The sequence below is a fragment of the Vidua macroura genome, chromosome 18, assembly GCF_024509145.1.
Source record: "Vidua macroura isolate BioBank_ID:100142 chromosome 18, ASM2450914v1, whole genome shotgun sequence".
Lineage (NCBI taxonomy): Eukaryota > Metazoa > Chordata > Aves > Passeriformes > Viduidae > Vidua > Vidua macroura.
This window is the reverse complement of record NC_071588.1, coordinates 7,739,592-7,763,910: the sequence shown is the minus strand read 5'-3', so window position 1 is coordinate 7,763,910 and position 24,319 is coordinate 7,739,592. Positions and strand designations below refer to the sequence as shown.

Sequence of the window (24,319 nt, the reverse complement as noted above, 5' to 3'; positions counted from 1 at the left end):
CAAAGCGGCTGCAGAGGACGTGGGGCTCTCCCTGCCTGACTTTTCGTTCGTTCGTCTTTATCGGTTTGGCTGTCTTTCCGTTCTCTTCTCTTCTCTTCTCTTTCTCTTCTCTTCTCTTTTCCTTTTCCTTTTCCTTTTTTCCTTTTCCTTTTCCTTTTCCTTTTCCTTTTCCTTTTCCTTTTCCTTTCCTTTTCCTTTCTCCTTTCTTTCTTTCTTATTCTTTCTTTCTTTTCTTTCTTTCTTTCTTTCTTTCTCTTCTTTCTTTCTTCTTTCTTTCTTTCTTTCTTCTTTCTTCTTTCTCATTTTTTCTATTCTTTTCTTAATGTTCTTTCTTTTTTTTTCGTTCTGTCTGTCTGTCTGTCTTTCGTCTGTTTTGCCTGTTTTCGGTTTCACTGTCTGTCTTTTTCGGTGAGACGTGATTCACGCATTTGATTTTTTTTCTTAAGAGATTCGTTTATTTCGGTACACACGTCAGTTGCAAAACCATGCTAATAGTCGCCGTAGTCGAGTAATAACGAGGATGGCTGTAAATACAAAAAAAAAGTAGTCATCGGTAACGGTCTCAAATTAAACGCCAGAAAATCCCCGTTTTTTCCCAGGACCCGCGGGAACTTCAGGCTTTTTTCACCTGCCGAAATGTCCCCAGTGTCCTCTTTATTTCCACCCTTCCTACGAATCCGTAAACGTCCGCGGTTCCCGTTAGTTGAACCCCTACGAATCATCTTTTTTTTCTACAGCAGAATTGCCACCAGCGAGGCAGCGTCAGCCTTTCCCGTGCTGCACGGGCGGGGCTGCTGCTGCGGGGCAGGGGCGGCGGGGCCGCGGGGTTCGCTCTCCCGGGCCGGCCGTCAGAAGCCACCCGGGCTCCGCCGCCTGGGCTGTTCATGCTGGGCTGAGCAGCGTGCGGCGACACGGCGTGTGCTCTTGTGTGCGCGAGAGTCCGGGGCCGCCTCCCGGCCTGCGGGTTCCCGGCCCCGGCTCCTTGCCGTTGTCCTCCCGATAGTTATTTGCTGGCCCCACGGCTCAGCGGGGAGCCGGGGCTGCGTGGCAAGGCCGAGCCGAGCTGGGCCGTGCGAGGCCGCCCCCAGCTCCCCTGCAGAGTCTGCGCCCCCCCCCCACGCTCCCCCCCCCCCCCCGAAAGCCCCGGGCTCGCCAGGGGCCAGCCGGGGTGCAGAGGTTGGGGGCGGAGGGACGGCGGGGCCGGGCAAGGGCCGGGGGGAGCGGGCAGAAAGGAGGGATCGCAGGAGGGACGAGTGGAGAGATGCTGGCGGAGGGGTGAGTGCGGAAGGCAGACGGAGGGAAAGCGGCACAGTGGGGCTGTGTCCCTGTTAGGCCCCGGGGACGCGGGGAGAGCCCATCGGGGCCGCGACGCTCCTTTATCACAGCCTGGTCTCAGGGTGCGCGGAGGAACCCGGCTTGGGGGACCCGGGCACCTCTGAAGTAACACGGCCACGGCTCGGTGTGACTGTCCGTGACCAGGGGCACCTAGCCCGCGCCCGTGGGGAACGGTGCCGGCAGGGAATCCCCTGCAAGGGAGGACGAAGGCAGCAGCCACTGGTGTCCGCCTCCACCTCGCCTGAAAGGTCTGGGGGATGATGGGGTGCGGGGCCCAAACAGGGGAGGGGGTTCCAGCAGATGTTTATTACGGGGAGGTCGGGAAAGGTGGTGGAGCGGCGGAACACGACAATGCTCGGCTTCGAGGGCCGCGACTTGGGGGTTGCCGTCGTGCGGAATGCCCGAGTCGTTGCCATTTCCTCGTTGCCATTCCTCGGTGCCATCACAGGCTTTTGAGCCATTGGGCTACATCTTTTCGGGACGAAGCAGATGTGTGCCACGGAGGATGAGGAAAAAGGGGAGAGGTTTTCCAACCCTTCTTCCGCATCGAGCTCTTGGCGTTTTCCTCACCGCGGAGCCGTTCCGGCGGAGAGACGGCGCGACACCCTCGACCTGTCCCTCCCACCTGCTCGGGCGAAGTGTGAGCTGCGGGGAGCAGAACCTCTGGGCTTGATCTAACAAATACACCCGTCCTCTGGACGAATGCAGAGACAGGGCACAGCAGTAATGGCTAACGGCGGGGTTAACAACGCCGCGTCCAGACTGATGCGCTTTGCAGCGCTCCGCCAATGCGGAGCGGTCGAGGAACGGGACATGCGTCCTCGGGACTTCTGTCAAACGCGACCTCTGGGTATAGGCCTTTTCGGGGTGCAGGAAAATGATCGACCCCGCTTGCTGCACAGCGCCGTGCCACCCCTCTCCCTCGGGTGGGTTCTGTCCCTGTTGCAGGGCAGACAGGGTTGGTTTCCCCCCTCCATTGTCTCAGCTCTGCCCAGCGCTGCTCACGCGTGTAGGATCCCCGCGTGTCCTGCGAGGCCGGGCAGGGAATGTGGGAACGGGGCGGCGGGGTCTTCTCCCAGGATTTGGGGTTTCGAGGATTCAGCCGCCATTTGGCGAGGACCGCTCCGCTGCCGCCCAGGTGACAACGATTCCCGGCGGGTCCTCTGTTCCTGATAGACACCGCTCAACCCCGACTCCGCCGGCCGGGTGGACAGACCGAGGGATCGGTCCGCGCCCGGGCTGTTCCCGACGTGGCGTCGCTTACAGCTGAAGCTTTATGTAAGGAGCAAGAAAGGAGAAAGGAAATAAACCTGGGAAACGCTGCGGGCAATTAAGGCAGGGACTGAAACCCCAAACTCTGCTGGGGTTTTGGTTTCGGGGATTTTCTTGATTTCCAGGGGGAATATTTATTTCCTCCTGGAGCACAGGCTGTCCAGAGCCAAGCACACCTCCGGGAAGGGGCATCAGCGTCCACTCGCATCAGCTCTTGAGTTCCCGGAGGCGCTTGGAGTTCGCACCCGCGGCTTCTCGTTTTCCCTCCGATATTGCCCCGGGGTGCCCAAAACGAAATCCCTTCCCCTCCTTCTTGTATTGCCCGCCAGGTGAGCAGCGCGGGTCAGTACCGTGACTGTCTTCTCCGTGGCGTGTCCCTGAGCTCGCGACAGAAGCTGCCCCGGCCAGGAACCGCGCTGCCAGCAGCAGCAGCAGCAAAGAAACAAAACAGCGATCGTGTCACGCTCTGCCCTTATGCCGTTTAGCTGCAGGAACATATGCTCAAATATGTAAGAGTAGTCTAGATTTTTTCTCTGCAATATTTTTACCACATCCAAAGATAATATTTCAACAGAAGAATCAAGCCCCGCAGGCTACAGACAGGGCAGCTATATATAACCCGCTTGCTCACTACGGCTCTCCGCGCATCGCTCGGGTTATGCAACCCCCACCGCGACGGTAGCCACCGGCGCGCCCCACAGCTCCGCCCGCCCCATCGGGGCAATTCCCTGGGACCTCGGTGCAGCTACCCGCCCGGAGGGACCGGCACCGGGGCGCGGACCGAGACTGGTACTGCTACCCGGGCCGGGCCGGAGCGGCGGGCGGGCGCGTCGCCGTGCTCCGCGCCGATGCGAAAGAAGGGCCCGGGGAACGCCGCGGCGCTCCGAGGGCCAGTAGCGGGCGGTGAGTAGCGCCTCGTCCTCGCCGGGGCAGGGACGGGAACCGTGCGCGGCTCCCGGCCCGACGGGCCGTGCAGGTGCTGCCGACGAGCGGGCTCTCACGCTGGGCTGGGCAGGAGCTCGCCTACCACCCTCGCTCGTTGCTTTCCGTTTTGTCCGCTTTTTTTTTTTTTTTTTTTTTTTTTGGCGAAGAAAAGCTGGAACGCTGGCGGGCGCTTTGGGAGTTTGGTGGCCCGGGGCTAAGAGGTCCCATCCGAGCGAAGCGGCCGGCAGTACCTGCAGCCGCTGTGCACCCTGACGTGCCCAGACTCCGCCCGTTGCGGCGGCTCAGACTGCGGGTCCCCGCGGCCACCGAACCCGAGGGTCGCCCCCAGCCCCGCGGTGCATGCGAGCTGGAGGAAAAGAGCAATCCTTCTCTCGGTGCCGGACATCCGCAGCGTGACGCCGGGCTCGGCTCGGCTAGGCTCGGCTCTTCCCTTCCCGTCGGCCGGCTCCCGGCGCCGTGATTGACACCGCCGGCCCCCTCCGCCCGCCCCGCAGTACATCCCATCCCTCCCCGCGCCGCTCGCCGTGGCCCGGAGGCGGGGGAAGGGCCTCCCCCAGCCCTTTGACACCGTCTCGGCAGGAGTTTCACTTCGCTTTCGCCGCCGTCGCCGCCACTTCTGCAGGCAAACACCCCCGGCTTCCATGTGACGCCTCCCAGCCACTGAATGGGGAAAGCGCCTATAAGGGAGACACTTTCCCTTCGTGCAGGAGAAAAGGAGGGGAAGAGGGGGGCAGAAGCAGGAGGTGGTGGTTGAGGGAAAGGGAAGACAGAAAATTAATAAATCGCAGGAAAGAATTGGGGGGGGGGGGGAGTGGTGGTGAGAAATGGACATTCCGGGAAAGAAATTCGTGGGGTTATTTATTTCTTGCCCCCCGGTCCCGTCTCGCTGACAGAGCTCGGTCTGCCGTTGCAGTGCTCGGCGCTGGCTACAAAGAGACCGGGAAGTTTCTTGCTCCCCAACGCCCTTCCCGGGGGGGCAGAGGGTTTAGGTTGTTTTCTGTTTGATTTTTTTTTTTTAATTTCCCTTCCCCACCCCTCCCCCCCGTCTGGAAGGAGGGGGTCTCGTTCGCACCTCCCTGGATGGTGCGGTAGAAAGGAGGGGAGTTAGGGGGTGGGAGGGGGGGGGCTCGTGGTGGGAGGCTGCCGCCGCTGCTGCTCCTGCATTGGTGTCTCCCCTATGGACGAAAACAGCCCTCTGTCTCCCAAGGCAAATGCTTTCAGTATCGCCTCTCTGATTTCAGTCGCCGCCGCCGAGCAAGCAGGGAAAGGAGAGCTGGAGGAGCGCCGCGGCGGCCGCAGCGCGCCCGCCCGCCCCGGCTGCCGCCCTCAGAAGATGCACTTCAGCACCGTCACCAGGGACATGGAAGGTGAGTGCCGTGCTCGGCCCCGCAGGGCTGCGGGGACGGGACCACCGGCCACCGCGGCCACGGGCTTTCACGCGGCCCGTGCCGACAGCCGGGCCAGGGGCAGCGCACAGAACGCGGCCTGCCCGCGGAGCCGGTCGGAGGAGGCTTTGCCGTTCCTCCCGGCACGCCTGAGCCCCTGTAGCCCTCCCTTAGAGAAAGACATTGCCCGTGGCCCGGTAGCAGCTTTCGACGGCTCTGCTGCTGGGACTCGAGTCTTCTCAGAGGTGCTGAAAGCATCCCCCGACAGCGCCAGCCGTGCCTGAGGCACCGACAGGCCGGGGCTCGGCTCCCACCGGCTCTGTCCCCACCTGTCCGGCCTAGGGGCTGCGTCGGAAATAACTCAAGAGACCCCCGGGACCTTGAGGAGCCTTGAGGAGCACGGGAGGGGATCCGAAGGAGCCGGCCGCTCCGCGGGGCGGCCTGTCATGCGCCCCAGGGCCCTCTCGGGCCGGCGGCCGAGGGCTGCGCAGCCGGGTTCGTCCCGGTGCTCCTTGGTGCGGACCCGGAGCTTTGCTCTGGTCCCGGCCTCTTCCTCTTTCTCGTCCGGGGATGGAAGGAATGGGGCATTGCCAAACCAGATCCGACTTCCCCTGTCAGCCGCAGCCCCGCGGCTCCAGAGTGAAGGACGTTACCTGCAGCAGCGTAGCTACACGGAAATAAGAGCCGATTTCTTTCTCTGAGTTTCCCCACTCCTCTTTTTTTTTTTTTTTTTTTTTTTTTTTTTGGGGGGGGGGTTGTTTGGTTTTTTTTGCTTTCCCCTTTTTTTGAAGAGGGGGCGAAAGGGGGGATTTTGCTTTGTCCTAAGTGATGTGTGGCGAGGGAGGCCTGCAGAGATAGCATGGGCTTTGCACCGCCGAGGCTCTTGGCAGACATCTCGGGTTTGCAAAAGAAAAAAAAATAGAAGAAAAAAAAGAAAAAAAAAAAAGAAAAGAAGCCTAGGCAGGCAGCGGGAGCAGCGAGCTCCCCGCCTGCCCCGGGGGGGAGCGGGGCTGGGGCCAAGCAAAGCGGAAAGGGGGAGGCGCCCCGCTGGGCTGGGCGCGGGGCAGGAGAGGAGGCGGAGGGCACCCCGCGGAGCCGGTGCGGAGGCGGGGGCCGCGCGGAGCGGCGCGGAGCTGGGGGGAAAGCGGGAGCCGGAGCGGAGCCCTGACCGCTTGTTTTTGGAATGATTTCAGCTATCTCCAGCCCCTGGCTCACCCAGCTGTCCCATTTTTGCGATGTTGCAGCTTTTACGGCCAACAGCCTGAGCAGCCTGAACGCCTCCGGGGGGTACCACCTCTCCCCCTCCCCGGGGGACCCGTACGGACAGCATGAGCCGCCGCACTACGAGCCCTGCACGGCTCAGCAGCACCCGCACCCGCCGCCCCAGCCCCAGCACGGCTACCCTTTCGGCGGGGCGGCGGCGGCGGCGGCCGGGACCAACCCGCCGCCCCCAGGCCCCGAGCAGCCCGAGGGCGCCGGTGGAGCCGCTGCCGGGCCGACCGCAGTCTCGGGCTGCTCTGCGGGGGCTGCCGCTGCGGCCAAGGCGCCGGTGAAGAAGAATCCGAAGGTGGCCAACGTGAGCGTCCAACTAGAGATGAAGGCGTTGTGGGACGAGTTCAACCAGCTGGGCACCGAGATGATCGTCACCAAGGCAGGCAGGTCAGTGCGGAGCTCCCGAGCGGCCCGGCTCTCCAGCCGCTCCCTCCGGACCCGGGCACCCAGGCCAGTCGGGGTGGGAGAGTCCGATGCGAGTGGTTGAATTCGCAGTTTGGGGGGAGATTGAAGCTGCTGCCCAAGGGCGAGTCGCGGAGCGGCCCGGCCCAGCGGTCGCCGTCATTTGATCCTTGCGCTTCTCCTGGGGCGAAATCTGCGAGCTCTTGCGGCCCGAAGGCCTCGGTGCTGCGGAAGAACGCGCGGCTGCTGCTGCGGGCTGACGGCGAAGGCGTGCGGAGGACGGCAGGCAGGGCACTGGGTTTCACTCTCGCTTAAAAGGGCGCTGTGCTCCTCCGGGCGCCTTCGGCTGTGACCCCACACGGGACTTCGTTCCGTGTTTACGGAGGACAGTGTGTGTTCCCGGGGCGGACAGCAACGATACGGGGGAAGGAAAAAACCAACACGCAAACCGTGCAAAACCTGCTAAATACATTCTTAGCACGGGCAGATGTTTTCCTTCCGGCGGAGACGCGAACAGACCCTAATTCTGCACCTGGAAACGTGTTCCAGGGCTGTTGCATTTCCCGATTATCGAGTAATGAGTCCGGCTGAACGCAGCTCCTCTCGGCTCTGCTCCGGCCGCCGCGGCGCGGTTCCGGGGCCAGGACCCCGCTCCTGGGCAGGGAACAAAGAAAGCGGCTGAGGCGTTCACGTTAGGAACGAGCAAAACATATGGGGGGAAGAGGAGTCCCAATTACAGTTGTTTGTTACTGCATTTAATGGAGATCCCCGGGAAGCGCCGCGGCCGCGGCGGTTCGGGCAGAGCTACGAGGTTTTCCCCGCCAGGCTCCGGCAGAGCTGCGAATTGTCCAGGCTCTGAGTCTTCCCTTGGTTTAAAGCGATCCGGCGGGGGGGAGAAAAGAAAAACAAACAAATTAAGGAATCCCCCGTTGCTTGCTCTCATTTCGCTCCGGGGCTGACTGCGGCGGGATGGCCGGCCGGGGGAGAGGGTCGGACTCCGCTCCGAATGGTCTGGGAAGAGCTGTGACCGCGGCCGTGCGCTCCCGCTCTCTCCCATCAGCGATTCTGAGGGTCCCGAAAGTGCCAAAAAAAAAAAAACACCAAAAAAACCCAAAAAAACCCAAACCAAACCAAACCAAAACAAAACTTACATGTATACAGTGGCCTTTTAAGTGGGTTTTTTTGGTTGGTTTTTTTTTTTTTTTTTTTTTTTTTTTTTTTTTTGGTTTTGGTTTTTTTTTTTTTTTTATATTAGCAATTTCCTAAAATAAAACAATCTCAGTGGTGCCCGGTGCAAAAGCAGCCGGCGCTGCGTTGCGGGACCCGGGCGGAATTTCCCGCAGACGGTGCCTGCCCCGGCGCCGGGTCGCACAGCCCGCTGTCTCCGGCCGCGGCCCCTGAGCCCGGCGCCGGGCTCGGCGTTGCTTTCCTTAGCGGAAAAGGTCGTTCAGGCTCCAGGCGGAGGCTCTCTGCAAACAGGAGTTCTTCGATCTGGCTTTCTTAGCTCTCCAAGAAGAGCGAAAGGATTGCAAATACCCCATTTCAAAAGGTTTCGGAAATAATAATTCAATTCGAATTGAATCGGGGGCTTTCCTCCCACCCTTTTCTTCGTTTACTTTATGACACAGTCGAAACTCCAGACAGGCGAGTAAAAACAGGAGAAAAGGGGGTAAAACCAGCAGGAAAAGGCTCGGGAAAGGCGCTGCAAAGCCTATTCTCTTCCAGCACCTCTGGGCTGGCCCTGCTGTTTGTCTAGATGGGTCTTATCATCTCAGGTTGTTTGTTTTAAAACTAAGTTTTAGAACAAGAAACACCGGAATTGGAGCTAATGGGGGCTTTTGCACATTTAAAAATAATAATAACAGAGGGAGCGACTGAAAACGTCCTCCAGAGTTTGCTAAAAGTCTTACAGAGAAGGAGACGCAGCCGCCTGATCCCGATGCAGCCGGGCAGTACTGGGCCCGATGTGGAAGAGCTGCGGAGCCAGAGGCGCGCTGACCCATCGGCCCTCAGAGGGGGGAAGGGGCACATAACAGCAGGTCTGGCCGTGTGCGCCGAGAACGAGCCGGGGGGGGCTCTCTGTGTCCGGGTTTGATCGGGCTGTTTGTTCAGGGGGCGGTTGGGACTTTGGTTTTTCAATGGCTGCAAACACCCTTCCCGAAATATTGCCCATAGTCGCTCGCTTGGTTTGCTATTCTGTAAAACAAAACGAAGCCATAACGAGCCCCGACGCCAGGGCACATCTTCGGCGTGTCCCGCCGGGGAGCTGCGGGCCGGGCCCTGGTCACTGTGTGTGCAGATGCAGGAGGGTGGGACGGGTGGACCATCCCGGCCCCTTCCCTTAGCCCACCGCCGATCGCATTTGTACTGCAGTCCCTTGAAGGAATCGTGCCCTCCCTGAGCGTGGGATCCACGTTTCGGCTTAGCTTAACCCCCGGGGGCCTGCGCGGAGAAGAACGGGGGGAGCAGCCGCGGGGGCTGGCCTGCCCAGCTCCGGAGCCCTGGGCTCCTTTCCGCTCTCCTTTTCGTTCCGCAAAGGTGCGGGGGGCGGGAACCCGACCGGGCTCTTGCAATTAAGTGGATCCGGGACGGGGCTTTCTGGGACATCCCCGTTGCCCTCTAGCCCTTGCCCGCCGAGGGGGAGCGTTTGCCCCTCGGGGCTGGGAGAGGTCTCCTGCTGGCCCTAGGGGCTGTTGCTGTAACCACTGCTTTCGAACGGGTGCAGTTTGATGGGCACAGGTGGGAACTCGATCACCTCGTGCCGTTGGCTGGAGTTTTTAGATTTGACCCCCACGGGCTGCCTGAGACTCCCAATGCTTGAGTGCAAGTCCGCAGACAGGGTAATGCCTTGCATTTGCCTCCAGTCAGGTCAGCTAAAATGATGGGGAAACCACGGGAAAGAAATTATTTTCACTTATCTCCCCATAGCAAAGGCCGAGGATGTTCTTGTTCCCCCTGTCCTCTCCGTTCCACCGCGGTGGGGCATTTTGGGTGTCTGACATGAACGGTCCCGGAGCCAGTGGGAGAGGCAGGACGCCCCCCCGGCTCACCTTTCGGGATGATGCTGAGGGCTGGGGAACACGGCAGCCAGTCTCCCCACGCAGCTTGGGCGTATCTGCCTCTTCCTCCGGCCAGTGGTTTCTGCGAGGGGACTTAGCATCACAACTGGGAGGGTATCGGAGCAGCTGGAGGGGAAGAAACCCGTGCCGGCCCCTCGGGGCTCCCTGCTGCTCCTCAGCGTAGCACTTGTCTCTTCTCTCTGTGCCAGGCGCATGTTCCCCACCTTCCAGGTGAAGATATTCGGGATGGACCCTATGGCTGACTACATGCTCCTCATGGATTTCGTGCCGGTGGATGACAAGCGATACCGGCAAGTAACAAATACCTGGCGTGTCTCGCGGTTCTTGGAGCCGTAGGGGCTGTTGGGTCACTGCCTACCCCCTGCTCCTGCCCTCCGGGAGTTCGGGGATGTGCCCCTGGGCGTGACACCTGTCGGTGTGAGACAGGGAGGGGACACGGGATGCAGCTGACCTGGGGTCTGTTTCACACTTTTGCAACGAGTCTGGGGCCAGGAGCGGCTGCACGGGACTGCAGGGCCCCCTCAGCCTCCGCACCAGGCTCACAGATGGCCGGGGACAGACCAGCATGGGGAGAAGGGCAGGTTTCCACAGGGCACAGGGCAGGGGCTGCCTTGTCCTGCCTAGAAAAAGAAAAGTTCTCTTTGTTGTACTGCTACACCCTGTCTCTACCTGCAAACACCCTTTGCCACTTAACAAAAATCCCCTCGGTGCTCCTTGAATGCTGTAGCCCCTCAGCGCATGTCCTGAAGCTGTGCCATGCCTGCTGGGGAGTTTCCTGGGTGCTTGGGTGAAGAGAGTGGGTTTTGTGCTCTGGAAAGGCACCAGCCACCCAAGCCACAAAACCATGCCCTTGTTTCCAGCGGCAGTGTAGAAGGCCTTGGAAACTGTCAACTCACAAGGCAGCGATGTGGTCTGGTTTGGAACCCCTTTAATTTTAAGACAGTGAAAAGCACATTATGTATTTAGCTTCAGATCAAGACGCCGAGCAGGCAGCCCGCATAGGAATCGCAGGGTCTGATATATAAATATTTAGACAGATATCCAAATTCTCAGGGCGTCCTAGAAATGTTTGCTTGTCAAGGGAAGTAGGATATATAACATCCAATTGAGTATATCTTTAAAAAGTAATGTTTCTGCTCAAGTCCAATGGTGTCTAATTCCCCCTGTGCAAACACTGGCTTTTAAAGTAAACACGTGTATAGAAGATTGGTTTCTCTGTTTTAAATGTTACTGTTGAATATGTACTTTGAAAGAATGAAACAAGACTGCTAAATTCTGAACCTGCTATTAATCTACACACAACTTTCCACTCTTCACTTAAAGCGAGAATATTACTGTATAGAGGGCTCTTTTTCACCCTTTTTTTTAGAGGAAGGGGGAGGCTTTTGTGGCTTCTCTCCCAAATCTACACGGGTAGCTATAAATTTCCTCCATCCTGTAGATTTCTCTCACGACAGTTCCATCGCCGACCTAATAAAATAGTATATCCCCTTCGCAGCAATTCTGGCTGCGGAAAAGGGCTCGTTCCTCTCGTGGCCGTAGGAAGCGGGAGTGATGGAGAGGCGGTGCTTCCCCCTCGGTGGGCCAGGGGGACCATCCCGAGCCGGGTTCTGCGGGGCGCGGGGTGCTGCAGTCCTTCGGAGTGGCGCTGCAGGGACGCGGGCGGGAGCCCCCCGGGCCGCGGCTGAGGGTGCCTTCCCCTCCCGCAGGTACGCCTTCCACAGTTCCTCATGGCTGGTGGCTGGCAAAGCCGACCCCGCCACCCCCGGGAGAGTCCATTACCACCCGGATTCCCCGGCCAAAGGGGCGCAATGGATGAAGCAGATCGTTTCCTTCGATAAGCTCAAACTGACCAACAATTTGCTGGATGACAACGGGCATGTAAGTGTTCCCGGGAGAAGATGTCCAACACGGGGCTGCACGGGGTGGGAACTCCCCGCGCTGTGATTCCCGTGGGGTGACCCTGCCCGCGCCCCTCCCCGGGGGCTCTGCCCCAGCCCCGCGGCTGTCCCGGGCAGTGGAGCCGGCAGGGCCGGGGCTGCGCTCTCCTCTCTCCATGCTCCGCCTGGATCAGTTATTGTCTCCTTGCTCGTTTTATCATTCAGATCATTTTGAACTCCATGCACAGATACCAGCCGCGTTTTCACGTGGTCTACGTGGACCCCCGGAAAGACAGCGAGAAGTACGCGGAGGAGAACTTCAAAACTTTCGTCTTCGAGGAGACGCGCTTCACGGCAGTGACCGCCTACCAGAACCACCGGGTGAGGCAGCAGCGGAGCTCGGGGCAGCAGAAAGCGGGGGTTGGGGTCGCCCCGGAGGTACCATGGGTGCGGGTGCATCCAGTGCTGGCTCAGCCCCTTCGTCAGGCTCCGGGGTTGGAGGCCGGGCTGCGGGTGTCCGGCGGCGGCAGGGATGGCTGGGGGTATTCCCGCCTCCTCCTCCCCATCTGCTAAACCCATTCCGGGCAGCGCTAGGAACCCGATAGCCGGGGAGCGCTAGGAACTGCATCGGTGTACGGCAAGGAAGCGACGTGGGCTCTAGCCCCATCGTCAGCTTCCCCCGCCCGAGGGACTTCATTACCTATGTAAAGCCGAGACTGGGGCTAGTGGGGAAACGACAGGCTTCCCGCTGCGAAATGTCACTCACAATTTGTTTGGATAAATCTGCGATTTTACTGCTTTAAACTCGTAGCGGTCTGTCTCTCCTCAGAATACAATTTTACATTAAAAACGAAACAAAACGAAAGACAACACCCCCACCCCAATCTAATGCGGATCTCTGGGCAGCAGTTAATCCAATTGCTCCTTTAAATCGCATCAGTGTAATGTAAAGAGCATGAACCCCAGCAGCGAGTGGAAATACAATTTCATAGAGGGGGCTTTTCAGTGCTGCTCCGAACCGCCTCGCTCCGCGACGATGCCGCACAGGCCGGGGCTGTGTCCCGGGGTTGTCCCTGAGCAACCGGCGCAAGTGTCACCCTCTGCAGTGGCTCCGAGCAAATTGACCTTAGGTCTCTCCGGGATGCTGCGGTCGGGCCGCACCTCGCCCCGGTGGAGGCGGCAAGGCCAGAGAAAGGCTGTGCCTTTAAGGGGCTCTGGAGTCCCTCCCCGGCTGGCATTTGCCTGATGGCTCCGGACAGCTGCTCTTTCTCTCCTGCTTTCTATCAGTTTGACCTCTAAGGCTGGAACTGTCACTGAGGGGCTTAAAGTTTGTTTTTCAACCCATTCCGGAAACTCACAATCACATACTTTATCCATGGATTTGCTTAAATATAGAAAATGTCCTGCCTTCTCCCTGGCGAATTAAATAAATACATAAGTATGAATTATCCAGTGATTTGTCTTAACTGCTCCAGTGGTGACCCATATGATGTGGCATTTTCTTACAAGTGCATTTACTCAGCTTTTGCAGCCAACTCAAACTGCCTTTCCCTTCACCTTGAACTCATATTAGGTAGCATATTAGCCCGCATTTTCTAACAGAGGGAAAGCACATGTTTGTGCTCTGTGGCAGAGAACACCCTGGCTCCACCAGCCACCTGGATCCCCTCTGTTACACCAAGCACTGCTGAGTCCCAAAGGCTGCTCAGGGACACACCCACTGTTTGGCCAGGGAGCCCTGTGTGCTGCTTTTAGACATTTTGCCACTTCTTCTTACAGATCACACAGTTGAAGATTGCAAGCAACCCTTTTGCCAAGGGATTCAGAGACTGTGACCCTGAGGACTGGTAAGGCTATGCCTTTATTGGTTATGGCAATAACCCACTCCCCCTATTTTACATGTATCTGCCCAGCTTACATTTGTACAAGGGTTTCATGGAGGGGGACACTGTATTGGGCCCCATTTGCCAGCTGCAGCTCACAGAGGCAATACTGCAGTTGCTCATTCTGTTGGTCCATCAGCTCTGTATCACTTCTCCCCTTCCTCTTCCAGGCCCAGGAACCACAGGCCAGGGCCTCTTCCTCTCATGAGCGCTTTTGCCAGATCCCGGAATCCAGTCTCTTCCCCAGCCCACCAGAATGGGACAGAGAAAGGTGAGAGCCCCAGTGACCAGGCCAGCCCATCTCCCAGGCCCTGCACAGCCCGTGCATGCATGCTTGGGGCCAGCCTTGCTCACCAAGGTGCTGCACAGCCCCATTGCTAATGAGCTTTATGCTACCGCTTATTTTTTAAAGAAAAATAGCTGCCTTCATAGCCTAATTAATTCTTCCTTGGACTACAACATTTACTGTTGTTGTGTGCTTAAGAAAATTTGCTGCTTTAAAAAACACTGCCCCTTGCCTTTAGAGTCCCATTTTCGACTTTTTAGCAACAAACTCAGCTTTTCAGGCAGAGATGTAGTGCTGGCCACAGGTTCCTTCTCGCATTGCCCTTTTAATGCACCTCGGCAGTGCGCTTAGGGCCAACCCACTCCATTCAGGAGCTGCAGTCAGGTCGAACAGCACCTCCGACCATTGACTGCTTTTCCATTACCCAGAGCAAACAACTGCAAAGACAACCGAAGGCCTTTCTTCCAAAGCACTGCGGGCCTGCAAAATAAAGGGAAGTCTGTATTTGTTTAGTGTTACACAATTGCAAAAATGTCAGGCGAGTACCAGCTTGTCAGTCAACTCAACTCCATTTATCGCAGTCAGAAGGTCCCGTCCCGCCAGCCCCGTTCCTGCCGCATGCCGCTGCTGCACGCCCCGCTCGCAGCCGCGCTCTTCCCTTCGCGCGCCTCTTTCCCGTGTGTGCGGATCCCGTGTGTGACTCTGTTGCCCCGTAGATGCTGCCGAGAGCCGGCGGGAGTTCGAGCGGGAGGCAGGCGGGACGGCGCTGCACCAGGCCGAGGCCGCGCACCAGCAGCTCATGTCCCGCGTGCTCAGTCCGGCGCTGCCGGGCGGAGGCGGCGGGCTGGTGCCGCTGGCCGGGGCGGGCGGCGGCCGGCCCAGCCCGCCGCACCACGAACTGCGCCTGGAGCCCGCCGCGTCGGAGCCGCTGCACCACCATCCCTACAAGTACCCGCCGGCGGCGGCCGCCGCCTACGACCACTACCTGGGGGCGAAGAGCCGGCCCGCCCCATACCCCCTCCCCAGCATCCGCGGGCACAGCTACCACCACCATCATCACCACCACATGAACGCGGCGGCAGCGGCGGCGGCGGCCGCCAACATGTACTCGCCGGCCGGAGCACCCGCCGGCTACGACTACGGGCCCCGGTAACGGGGCACCGGCGGCACGAGAGACACCGCCCCCCCCTCCCCGCCTTTCCCCCACATCCCGCCTTACGAGTGAGCTGATTGGCCAGCTTGACCTGATGGACAGCCAGACAGCCCAATCGCCGGCAGCCGGGCCCCGCCCCGCGCCCCGCCCTGTGGGGGCTGTGAGGGCGGCGGTGCCGGGAGCTCCATCGCGGTGTGACCCGCGGCTGCACTTTGATAAATGAAGCCATATGTCCTTATCTGCCTATTGCCCCGCGCCTCCGGTCGTGCCGGGCACCGAGGATCGTCGGGCGGCTGGGATGCGGTGGGAGGACGGTGAGGCGGCAGCGGTGAAGTGACTTGTCCCCTCTCACTCGCCCGCGGGGCCTTCTAATGGAGGTTTGGTGTTGCCGCCGGCGTTGGCGGTGCCCACGGGTGTTTTCTGCCCACGGGGCCTGTACGTGAGCACCGAGCAGGGGCTGTGGGGCCGGCCGTGAGCCGTGTGTCGTCCTGCACTTGTCGGTGTCAGTCTTTCCCAACCCGGGGCACACCGGGGGCTGGTTCACAGGTGGCTCAGGTGGTTCTTTGAGGAGATTCTTGGGGAAGCAGAGTTTAGTTGAAGGGAGTGCTTTGAATCCTTACTGCCAGAACAAATTTCCCACTTCTCCTCTGGCCCTGACCCATTCGCAAGTTTTGGGGTTCACTGGGATTCCTTAACCATAGCAGCATTTTCCGGAGCTGTTGAGAAGGCCAAGAGCACAGGCACATGCAGCTGTGTTTGCATCTTGTTTTCCCAACAATACCTGCAAAGGTTTAAAAACCAGCCTGTGGGTGGGGGAATATCTGCAGATTTCAGGCTGTGTGTTTCCCACCTGCTTCCCAGGCAGTCTTACACAGTTCTGCCTTCCTGTATCCTTTCTTGAGCTCTTGAATACTCTCCTGTGGAAGTGCCTTTTAAAGGGACTTCAGGGTTTTTTTCTCAGACTGGCTCATGCCTTATATTTGGCTGACCCAAACTGCAGTAGTTCTAAAGCATTTATTCTGCATTACCTGCTTGCTGCATCTTCCCTCTTAATGCTGGTAAGTACCTTTTCTTTTTCCTTTAGTATCTTCATTCAGTAGTTGTTCCTTACTGCTAAAAAGATGGTCCTGTTCATCAGAGTTCTCCAGTGATATGTTTTGAATCGTTGGCTTGTGTTTTGTCAGATGCTCACCGAAGGCAGTCCCTTTCTGTTCAGAGAAGGTATTGAGCAGCTCCTCAGCTGTGTTGGTGTACAGTATTATGAACACTTTCCTGATTCTTCCACACGACTCCATTAAAAGATGGGGGTTATTTCTTTTAAAGTCATCTATTCATCCATGTTTGTGCATTTTCATTACAAACTCTTTAAAACATGTTCTTTCCCTTGTGCAGGTGGCAGTGTTAATAGCAATGTTTATTTTGTCTCTGGCAGTGGGCTTTGGGCTTCCAAAACCTTTTTGAAAGGTTTAAGAAGGGATACAAGCTACCATGAATATTTTATGTAATTTTTTTTCTGTTAAAAAAATATATCTGGATCCATAAAAAAAAGACTCGTGCAAGAAATATGTATTTTATTTGACATTTGCAGTGAATTGTGAGATTCTTAGTGTCTGACTAAAGCATAATGTTCTCAGAAAAGCTGATGTAAAATAGCCTTGTGCTTATTATTAGTCAGTGGGAAATGGCTCTCGGATGTGCTCTATTGCTTTGCCACTGTTATTTCAGAGTTTTCAGTATGATTTGTTATCTGTAAACTGATTAGTGCCAAAGTTTTGGTCAAACGTTTAATGAAGTTGTTATATTTATTATTTCCTTCAAAGATTATACAAACCCTTTTTTTTTTTCTTGATAGTTGCAGTGTAGGAAAAAAAGTGAAGACAACCAAAGAATCATATCTGCAAAGTGTAGATACATGTAGATATTTGTAGATATATGTAGATAATCTTATTTCATTTCAATTGAAAAGACATTGGACAGTGACATTTATAAATATTTTTCCTCTTCTTTCTTTCCTTAATTTCTTGTTTGATTATTTGTGTATATTTGTTAGTTTGTCTACCCTGAAATCTAAGCCTCCCCTACAAAATGCAGTTATTTAAACAAGGGGAGTTCTTAGTCTGAGCAAAGGTGGCTCTCCACAGGTGGTTGCTCCTTCCCTTCTGTCCCTGGTTGCCACACGTGCCCATGGTTGTGGTAATCTATCACAATACAACAGTTTGCAAGGTTGGGGTTCCCAGGTGAAAACAAATGTGTTTGTATTGATAAGCACCTGTTCTCTTTAGCACACATAGAATGACCCAAGGTGCCAGGACTAAACTGTGCCCTTAATGAAAGTGGCTCAAGGTCCTTGCCTTGACTGTAGGAATTTCAATTTTATATTTGCTAGAAGAAGAGACAGTCACAGAATTATAAGCTATGGCTGTGGGTGGTGGGCCCTCAGGATCCCCGGTCTGTGTTCTGTGCTAAAGAACCACTGCAGAGGTCCTGAGGCTGAATGGGAAGGAGACCATGCAGCTGTGTCAAGCCTACAGTCTGAACTATGAAAATGGTATTTCTAACCATGCATTTAGTCCACCAGCATGCAAGGTGCTTAGACATGTTCACATTAAAGCATCTTAGTAGTCCAGTTCATGTTGTGTTTTAATCCTTAAATCAAAATTCTTCAGGGCTTTGACTGGTGTCCCTCCTTCCATAACAGTGTCTGTCTCACCAGATGTGAGTGTTACAGATATGGAAAGCAAAAAGGGTTATTTTTTGATCCCAACTAAAAATCCACTTCAAATAAACAAAACCCTGTAATGCTGCAGGTTGACTAGTAGAAGCCTTTTGAAAATCACAGAAAAATTTGTAACACTGTAATGTCATATTACCTGTCAGCCTGTTAGTCAGGATATATCATGTTAGTTAGGATATATCATGTATAGGCCATGCATTATCTGTATATTGTAGATTCATTTGACAAATGACTTTGTATGATTTGATTACATGTCTGGTTAAACTTCACTCAGCCCATGCTGTCACCAAGGTCCATGGCACATACTAAGAAAGAAGGTGGCCACATTTCCAGGCGACACTTCCACTTGTGGTTACCTCAAGTCACACAAAGCACTTACACACAAAGTATATTTAAAAGCTGCTGTAAAACAGGCCCAAGTGTGGAGGTTACAAGCATCCTTTGTCCTTTCCAAATAGCGCTAGAGAATAAATTAGCCATCTAGCTCTATTTTCTAGAGGTACAGGCTGAGTTCAGTGATTGCTTCTGAGGTCTGAAAACCACATCACCTAGCTCAGTAGATAAATCCAGGATTAGTTCCTTGTTCCATGCAGGTGGAACAAGGGTGGCCTTTGCTTAATCACTTAATCCAAATACTGGGGATAGTTGCAGTTTTCGGAAATGGCTTTTTGCAGTTGATTTTATTCTGTCCTTGCTAGTGGAATTGACTGAATTCAGTGTAGCATAGGAGCACGGGGATGAGACTCCTGTGTGTTTGCAGTATTCATGTACGCTCTTCACACATTTCACAGATGTTCTCTTTAGTCTTTCCTTCTCTTCAGGGAGGCCCTATAACTCTCTGGCTAGAACTGTGCAGGTAGTCCCCAGCAGCTGCCTCTCAGCATCCTGGGGTGTTGGCATCTCTTCAGCCAATCTCAAGCACACGGCCATGGCCAGGGGAGCAACTGCTTTGGTTTCCTGCTACAGTGTGTGTAAGTGGCTTGCAGGGTGGAGAATGACCCGAGGACTGTAGCAGGTATAGAAAAGGTGTTCTGCATGCAGTAGGCTGCTGGGGGACAGTGTGGCTCTCCCATCAGCTGTGGGCTTCTAGTGCATCTCTACACAGAGCCATGGCTAGTGGGGCTATGTGGCTTGGGGTCACCTCAGCTCTGGGACACTGTCCTTCCCTGCCAAGCACTCCTCCTTCTCTCCAGCAAGTGGATTTCAATCACTTGCTGTAATGCTGGATCCCTCACCAAAGGGCAGTTGTACCTTGATCTGTCTGGAATAGGAAAAGCAGGTTCAGTCGTGCTGTGTAATGTTCTGCCTGTGTAAAGGGATCCCTGTAGCCGCTAGAAACAAGTCAGGCACCCACAGGTTTGGGCTGGGGGGCAGAAGCTGAGCCCTGCTGACTGGAGAAGGCTGGAAGAGCAAACGCAGCAGTACGTGCAAAGCAGGTTTCAGCATCATTACCCAAAGAGCTCAAAAAGCTGCCGTGAGCCTGTTGAACACGGCTGGGCTGGAAGGTGGAAGAAGAGCGTTTGTGTGCACATACACGTGTTGGTTCTTTGTGCTTTGCCTTCTGTCGTTCGGTTTCCTGATAGGTTGAAACCAAATTCTGCAGCGCGTTGAGACCGCGGGTGCTTTGGCCTGACCCGCCGTTTGTGTGGAACTGCCGGTGTGGGCAGGGGCACACCCAGCGTGTCCCGAGGGTCACCTCGGAGGGTCCCCGCAGGTATCGCTGCCCCGTGGCCGCGGTGGAGGAGGAGGAAGAAGAGGAAGATGCTGCGCGCACCCCGGCCGGCCCTGCCTGAAGAGCCGGCTCCCTCCAGAGGGAAGAGTCGGGCATGGCACGCGGTGGATTCGGCACGCGCGGAGAACGAGAAGGGCTTCATCTTCCGGAGCTGGGAAATACGCGATGAGAGGAAAATATAGATTAGGGGGTTAAAGGAAAGATTTCATCTTTGAAACACTCTGGCATAAATGAGAAGGGGCAGTCTCCTGTGAGTTACAATTTGAGGATACTCAGCCAGCAATGGCTTAGCCTTTGCTTTAAGCTCCTGTTATTAAGAATCCACTCTGCATGTGTAGAGGCCAGTACTTGTGTATGGATGCAACGTTTTTATAAACATAAGCATTTTCTCTTCGTTTAATCATTCCAATTGAATTGATTGCTAAGATATATAATTTTCATAGGTATCTGGCAAAACTAGGTGAAAGTGACTGCACCCAAAGATTTCTATTATTGCCATTATCATGAGCTCAGCATGTGCATATAGAATGTGCTGTTACAGTGAGACACCCACTGTCGGTTGGGAATCTAGATAGTGTATCAGAGGTTTGAGATTTGCAAATCTCAAAGAATAGTATTTCATACTTTTTTTTCCCTGCCCAATATGTTGCACACACAGTCAATGCAAAAAGGAAGAGCTGGTTTTGAAGACACACGTTAATTTTGAAAAACACAGACATGTCCCATATACACATGTATGTACATGTACAAGTCTGCTCTCCAAAGGCCCACTGTCCTTCAGGAGGGCTGTGTAAAGTATTATGTTGTATATGGCAGAAAATGCCCTCATTCCCCCCATTAATAGGAATGACCTATTATAAATTTACCAAAGATACCATAGTTTTATAAATTGGCCACATATGTCCGTGTAATATATTTATTATATCACATTTCACAGCATTTCTGTTTTATGAAATTCAGCCTTGAATTTGTCACATATGTTTTGCATATATGTGCAATAGTTGGCCAAGTATATCCAAGTAAAGTATGATAAATGTGTTCTTTCCATATGGGAAATTAAATGTTTTTCCAGATTTAAAAAAAAAAAAACTTTATTAAGAGCAGCCTATACAAAATAATTACAATAAATCACTAACTTCTATTTAGGTTAAAATTATAAATTTGAGCTAGTAACGAAGTGATTAAGAACAAGAGCCAGAAAAGTCTCATTTAGGACCTAATTCTATAAGGAGATGGAGCAGCATAGATAGAAGAGGCCCTAGACATTTTCAAGGCTCGCTGCTCCATGTTGTGACATCCTGCCAGGCTGTAGAGCAGCTTCCACCTCCTGCTCCCAGCACAACTGGAGCTGCCGAAGGACAGCCTCCCGTCCCCTCTGTGAGAGGGACACAGTGAGAGCGAGTGACCTGCGACGTCCACTCCAGCCTGGGTTCTGCACCTCTGTGAACAGCTCTTAGGGCTCTCTGGCAGATGGAGAAGGAAAAGGAATGGTTTCCTGCAGTGTACTCCTCCTCCCTGACGCTCCTTCTGGCAACCAGCGGGTGCTTCAGTGGGCAGGGCAGGACACCTCAGGTGCTACTGCTGTGCTTAGTGCCTGCCTTCACAGGAGTGACTGCCCAGGTGCTCAAGGGACTCAGACTGATGTTCATGGGCTTTAAATTGCAAAGAAGTGAGAAACAGAATAAACAACATGTAAAACTTACAGAGGCACCTTAGTGTGAGGTGTTAGCACTATTGCTTTTGTCACTGGTTTTAGCTTGGATGATGGGCATTTGTGTTTTGCTCCACTTGCTTTGTGCTCCCACTGTTCCTTGTTCCAGGGGGCAATGCTTCCCCTTGTCGCGGTGCTCCGGCCTGGCTGCTTCAGCTGCCCTTTGTCTGGGGTGTGAGCTCCAACTCTGGGCAGCAAGAACCAGCATGAGAGTGGAGGGGCTGCAGGCAAAGCCATCATATGCAAAGGGCAGAGGAGGGGTGGGAAGAGGCAGCCCTTCTCCCAGGCTGATTTTGAGCACTGCCTTGCACATTTCTTTTATTTCAGCAAATACGAAGTGAGTCTTTCATTCTATTCCCTTTCCTGCTTGTTGTCAACTACTTCAAACCAGATGAGCTCAAGAGATAAAACTATAAAGACTCAATGTCTCTATTTAGCAGGATGTCAAGTCTGCATGCCATCAAAATATCTGAGGCAAAAAAATCTGAACAGACAATACTTACTCTAAGTGTTATGTTAAAAGCAGCCTAGATTCTTTTCCATGAACACAAACAACGCATTCACAAATCACTGAGATTTCGTATCAGCAATTTTAAAAATTACCATCAGGACAAGTACCACAGCCACATTCTCTGTCATGTTAAAAATTATTCCATAGGCCCAGTGCACCCAATGCCTTCTTACCTATGTCAGAACATGTTTATAGCAAGCAGTGCCATGGGGGCTTGGAAAATGTACTTCTGCATGTGTGAGATGCCAGAGCTATGGAGCAGAATAATGGCTCAGCATTTGAACATGCTTGCTAATTTCCTGATCTGGACATAATCAGGATCAATCAATCCTGCCACTGGTTGGAAAGAGACCATTGCTGTCCAGAAAGCATCTGAGGATTTCTATGTTTTTTTGCTGCCCTTGCTTATATATACTGAGAATAAAACAGCTGTAATCTCAAGTAAATTTATCAGCCTTTTTTATTCCCTTTTATTTTTTTTTATAATTAGAACTTCAAATTGTAACAGATAATTATTAATATATTTTTCACTGCCATGTCACTCTCCTGTGAGGAGATACTTAATACTGCAGGGTGGTTCTCCTGCAGTACATGTGGCTGCTTCAGGTCCTCAGTCCTTCCCGCTGCTATCCCCTGTGGCACTGCAGCTTCTGGTTTTATGACTTTTCAGAGCACAGAAATAAATACACTCTCCTCTGGGTGAACACAGGCTTATTTAGAGGTGTAGATTGTGGTCTACAGGATTTCCTAGTGTACTGTCACCTTTAAAAAAGGATGCTGGGGAAGTAAAAGCAAATATGTCTGAGACAAAAATAAGGTGGTGTATGAGTAGGCCAGACCTATCACTGTATGGTTCCACCAGGTACTCTTCCTGCCATCCTTGTCCCTCTCCCATGGACAATCTGGCCACTGCTGGTGGTTTGCTCCAAGGCCCTTCATACCTTCCACAGTCTTCCTATCACCTAACTCAGAGGGGCAAGTTGCTCCTTTGTTTTGATTTACCCCCTCACTTCCTCTTTCTCCTCCTCTAACAAACCAAACTGCAAATCAAATTCCTCTGAGCTCAGAATAAATCAGTACACAGCACTGCTGATAGGATGTACAGCTGTTGTTCAGACCACTAATCAGGTGAGAAAAGCTTTCCCAACCGAGAGATTATATTTTCATTTGATTTGATACTGTGAGATCTTTACATGAATTGCCATGTCCCCCCCAGTATGACCTTAATTCTGGATAGCTTCCTTCACATTATAAAAGAAACCTCCAGGATGCCCCAGAAGAATAGGACATAGACAAACACAGCCAAGTTTACTTGGAAAAGCTATAGTAGAGGGGGACCCAAGCTGAAATTTCAGAATATTACACATTAGCAGAAACCCCCTTGCCCTTCTCCTTAGTCATGGTTGATACTTTCCTGGTAGCACAATAGTCATGCGTAAACATCAAACTTTATGTCTCAGCGCTGCCATAGCATTGCGTAGTATTAATCCAGGCAGTCACGTGCCATGTTTTATGTAATGATCCACACTTTCACACCACAGACACACAGCCAGAAAAGGAAACACATTGATTTAGCACTCAGTAATCCTTGTTTAATCCCCAGTCCTTTGGTTTACATCACTAACATGGCTCCTGCAGTAGTCAGTGTTCTATCTTTGTTCTTGACAGACTGAATTAAAGGAAAGATTTATTAATTTGCAAGTTGGCTTTGTAGATGCATCTTAAATATGCTAAAAACAAAAGCAGTCCAGAAGCCAGTATTGGCTTAACTATAAAAATCTGCTCTTTTAAACTCAAACCTCTGCAACAGTCCAAGTCAAGCTGCAGAGTAATTTTTTGGCTTCCGGTAGCAATTACATTCTAAAGGACTAAATTTAACAACTGTCTCATTGCATGCCCCCAGCTTACTTCCTTTTTCACTCATTACTACAAACACAATCTCCTCTTTCCTTGCTCATCTACACGAAGGACTGCAGTGCTTTATGGCTCATGTACTGATAAGAGAAAGGAGTTGTAACTAATGGATTCATTTACAAATAATGTTAGAGGGTCAGAGATCCCATTAATTCCAGTGGTGATAAATATTCCACGTAATTGCTGCACAGATGCTGGTGTTTGGGATTTATTTCTATTACTTTACGAATGCTGGTTGCTTTCTTCCCTCTCATGGTGCCAAAGACGGTGATTCTTAGGAGGAAGCCGTTTGTAATAATTTAGCTGTCATCACCTTCACTCCTGAATCCTCTAGGCTAGGTACAGGCTAGCCCTGTTCCTTTCTGGCAGGTGAGATTTCGGAGCTAACTCCACCACCTTAAGGTGGCTCTTTGCTCACAACCTGCTGCTAGCAAGTCAGTGGAAATCTTGAGTGACAACCACGCTCATGGTACAATTGTATTTTTTTTTTTTAATTAAAAAAGTTAGATATTCTATTCTTAGATACAATCAGACATCTGTATTTTACAGTTCTAGTTATAATCAGACAACTGTGTTTTACAGCCTATACTGATACAGACTATCTTTCCTATTGGAAACCACTCTTCTTTGGGGAAGTCCAGGTTAGTTTCTTAGGCAAATAAACTGTTAGAAGACTGTAATTCACAATCAAACTATGGCATTTAGGCTCAACTCTAAATCAAACTAGTGTAGTCTGGTTGCTCATTTCAAGGAAACTAAAATGTGAAAGAAGAATCTGTTTTCTGGGTGTTTAAATAAAATCAGCAGTGATATAAAGTGTTAAT

General features: G+C 53.4%; 1 protein-coding gene across 3 annotated transcripts; it reads left to right on the top strand.

Annotated features, from left to right (window-relative positions):
- The first annotated feature begins 4,654 nt into the window (after nt 1-4,654).
- On the top strand, nt 4,655-16,910 carry TBX1 (T-box transcription factor 1). Of its 3 annotated transcripts, XR_008439805.1 has the most exons (9): nt 4,655-4,919; nt 6,131-6,596; nt 9,880-9,981; nt 11,401-11,572; nt 11,797-11,952; nt 13,351-13,418; nt 13,625-13,725; nt 14,457-15,951; nt 16,078-16,910. XR_008439805.1 is itself a non-coding variant. In XM_053993502.1 (8 exons), the coding sequence occupies exons 1-8, from the start codon at nt 4,730-4,732 to the stop codon at nt 14,891-14,893; spliced, it is 1,692 nt and encodes a 563-aa protein (XP_053849477.1). In that variant the 5' UTR covers nt 4,655-4,729; the 3' UTR covers nt 14,894-16,910. The 3 variants fall into 3 exon arrangements, 2 of the variants coding, with proteins under 2 accessions (XP_053849477.1, XP_053849478.1); XM_053993502.1 differs by having other exon boundaries at nt 14,457-16,910; XM_053993503.1 differs by having other exon boundaries at nt 4,656-4,919; nt 6,182-6,596; nt 14,457-16,910.
- Nucleotides 16,911-24,319: the final 7,409 nt, after the last annotated feature.

Coding starts and splice junctions, on each gene's coding strand:
- TBX1 (XM_053993502.1), top strand. CDS start 4,730: ATGGACGAAAACAGCCCTCTGTCTCCCAAGGCAAATGCTTTCAGTATC. Junction 4,920..6,130: donor CGTCACCAGGGACATGGAAG/GTGAGTGCCGTG, acceptor GAATGATTTCAG/CTATCTCCAGCCCCTGGCTC. Junction 11,573..11,796: donor TGCTGGATGACAACGGGCAT/GTAAGTGTTCCC, acceptor TTTATCATTCAG/ATCATTTTGAACTCCATGCA.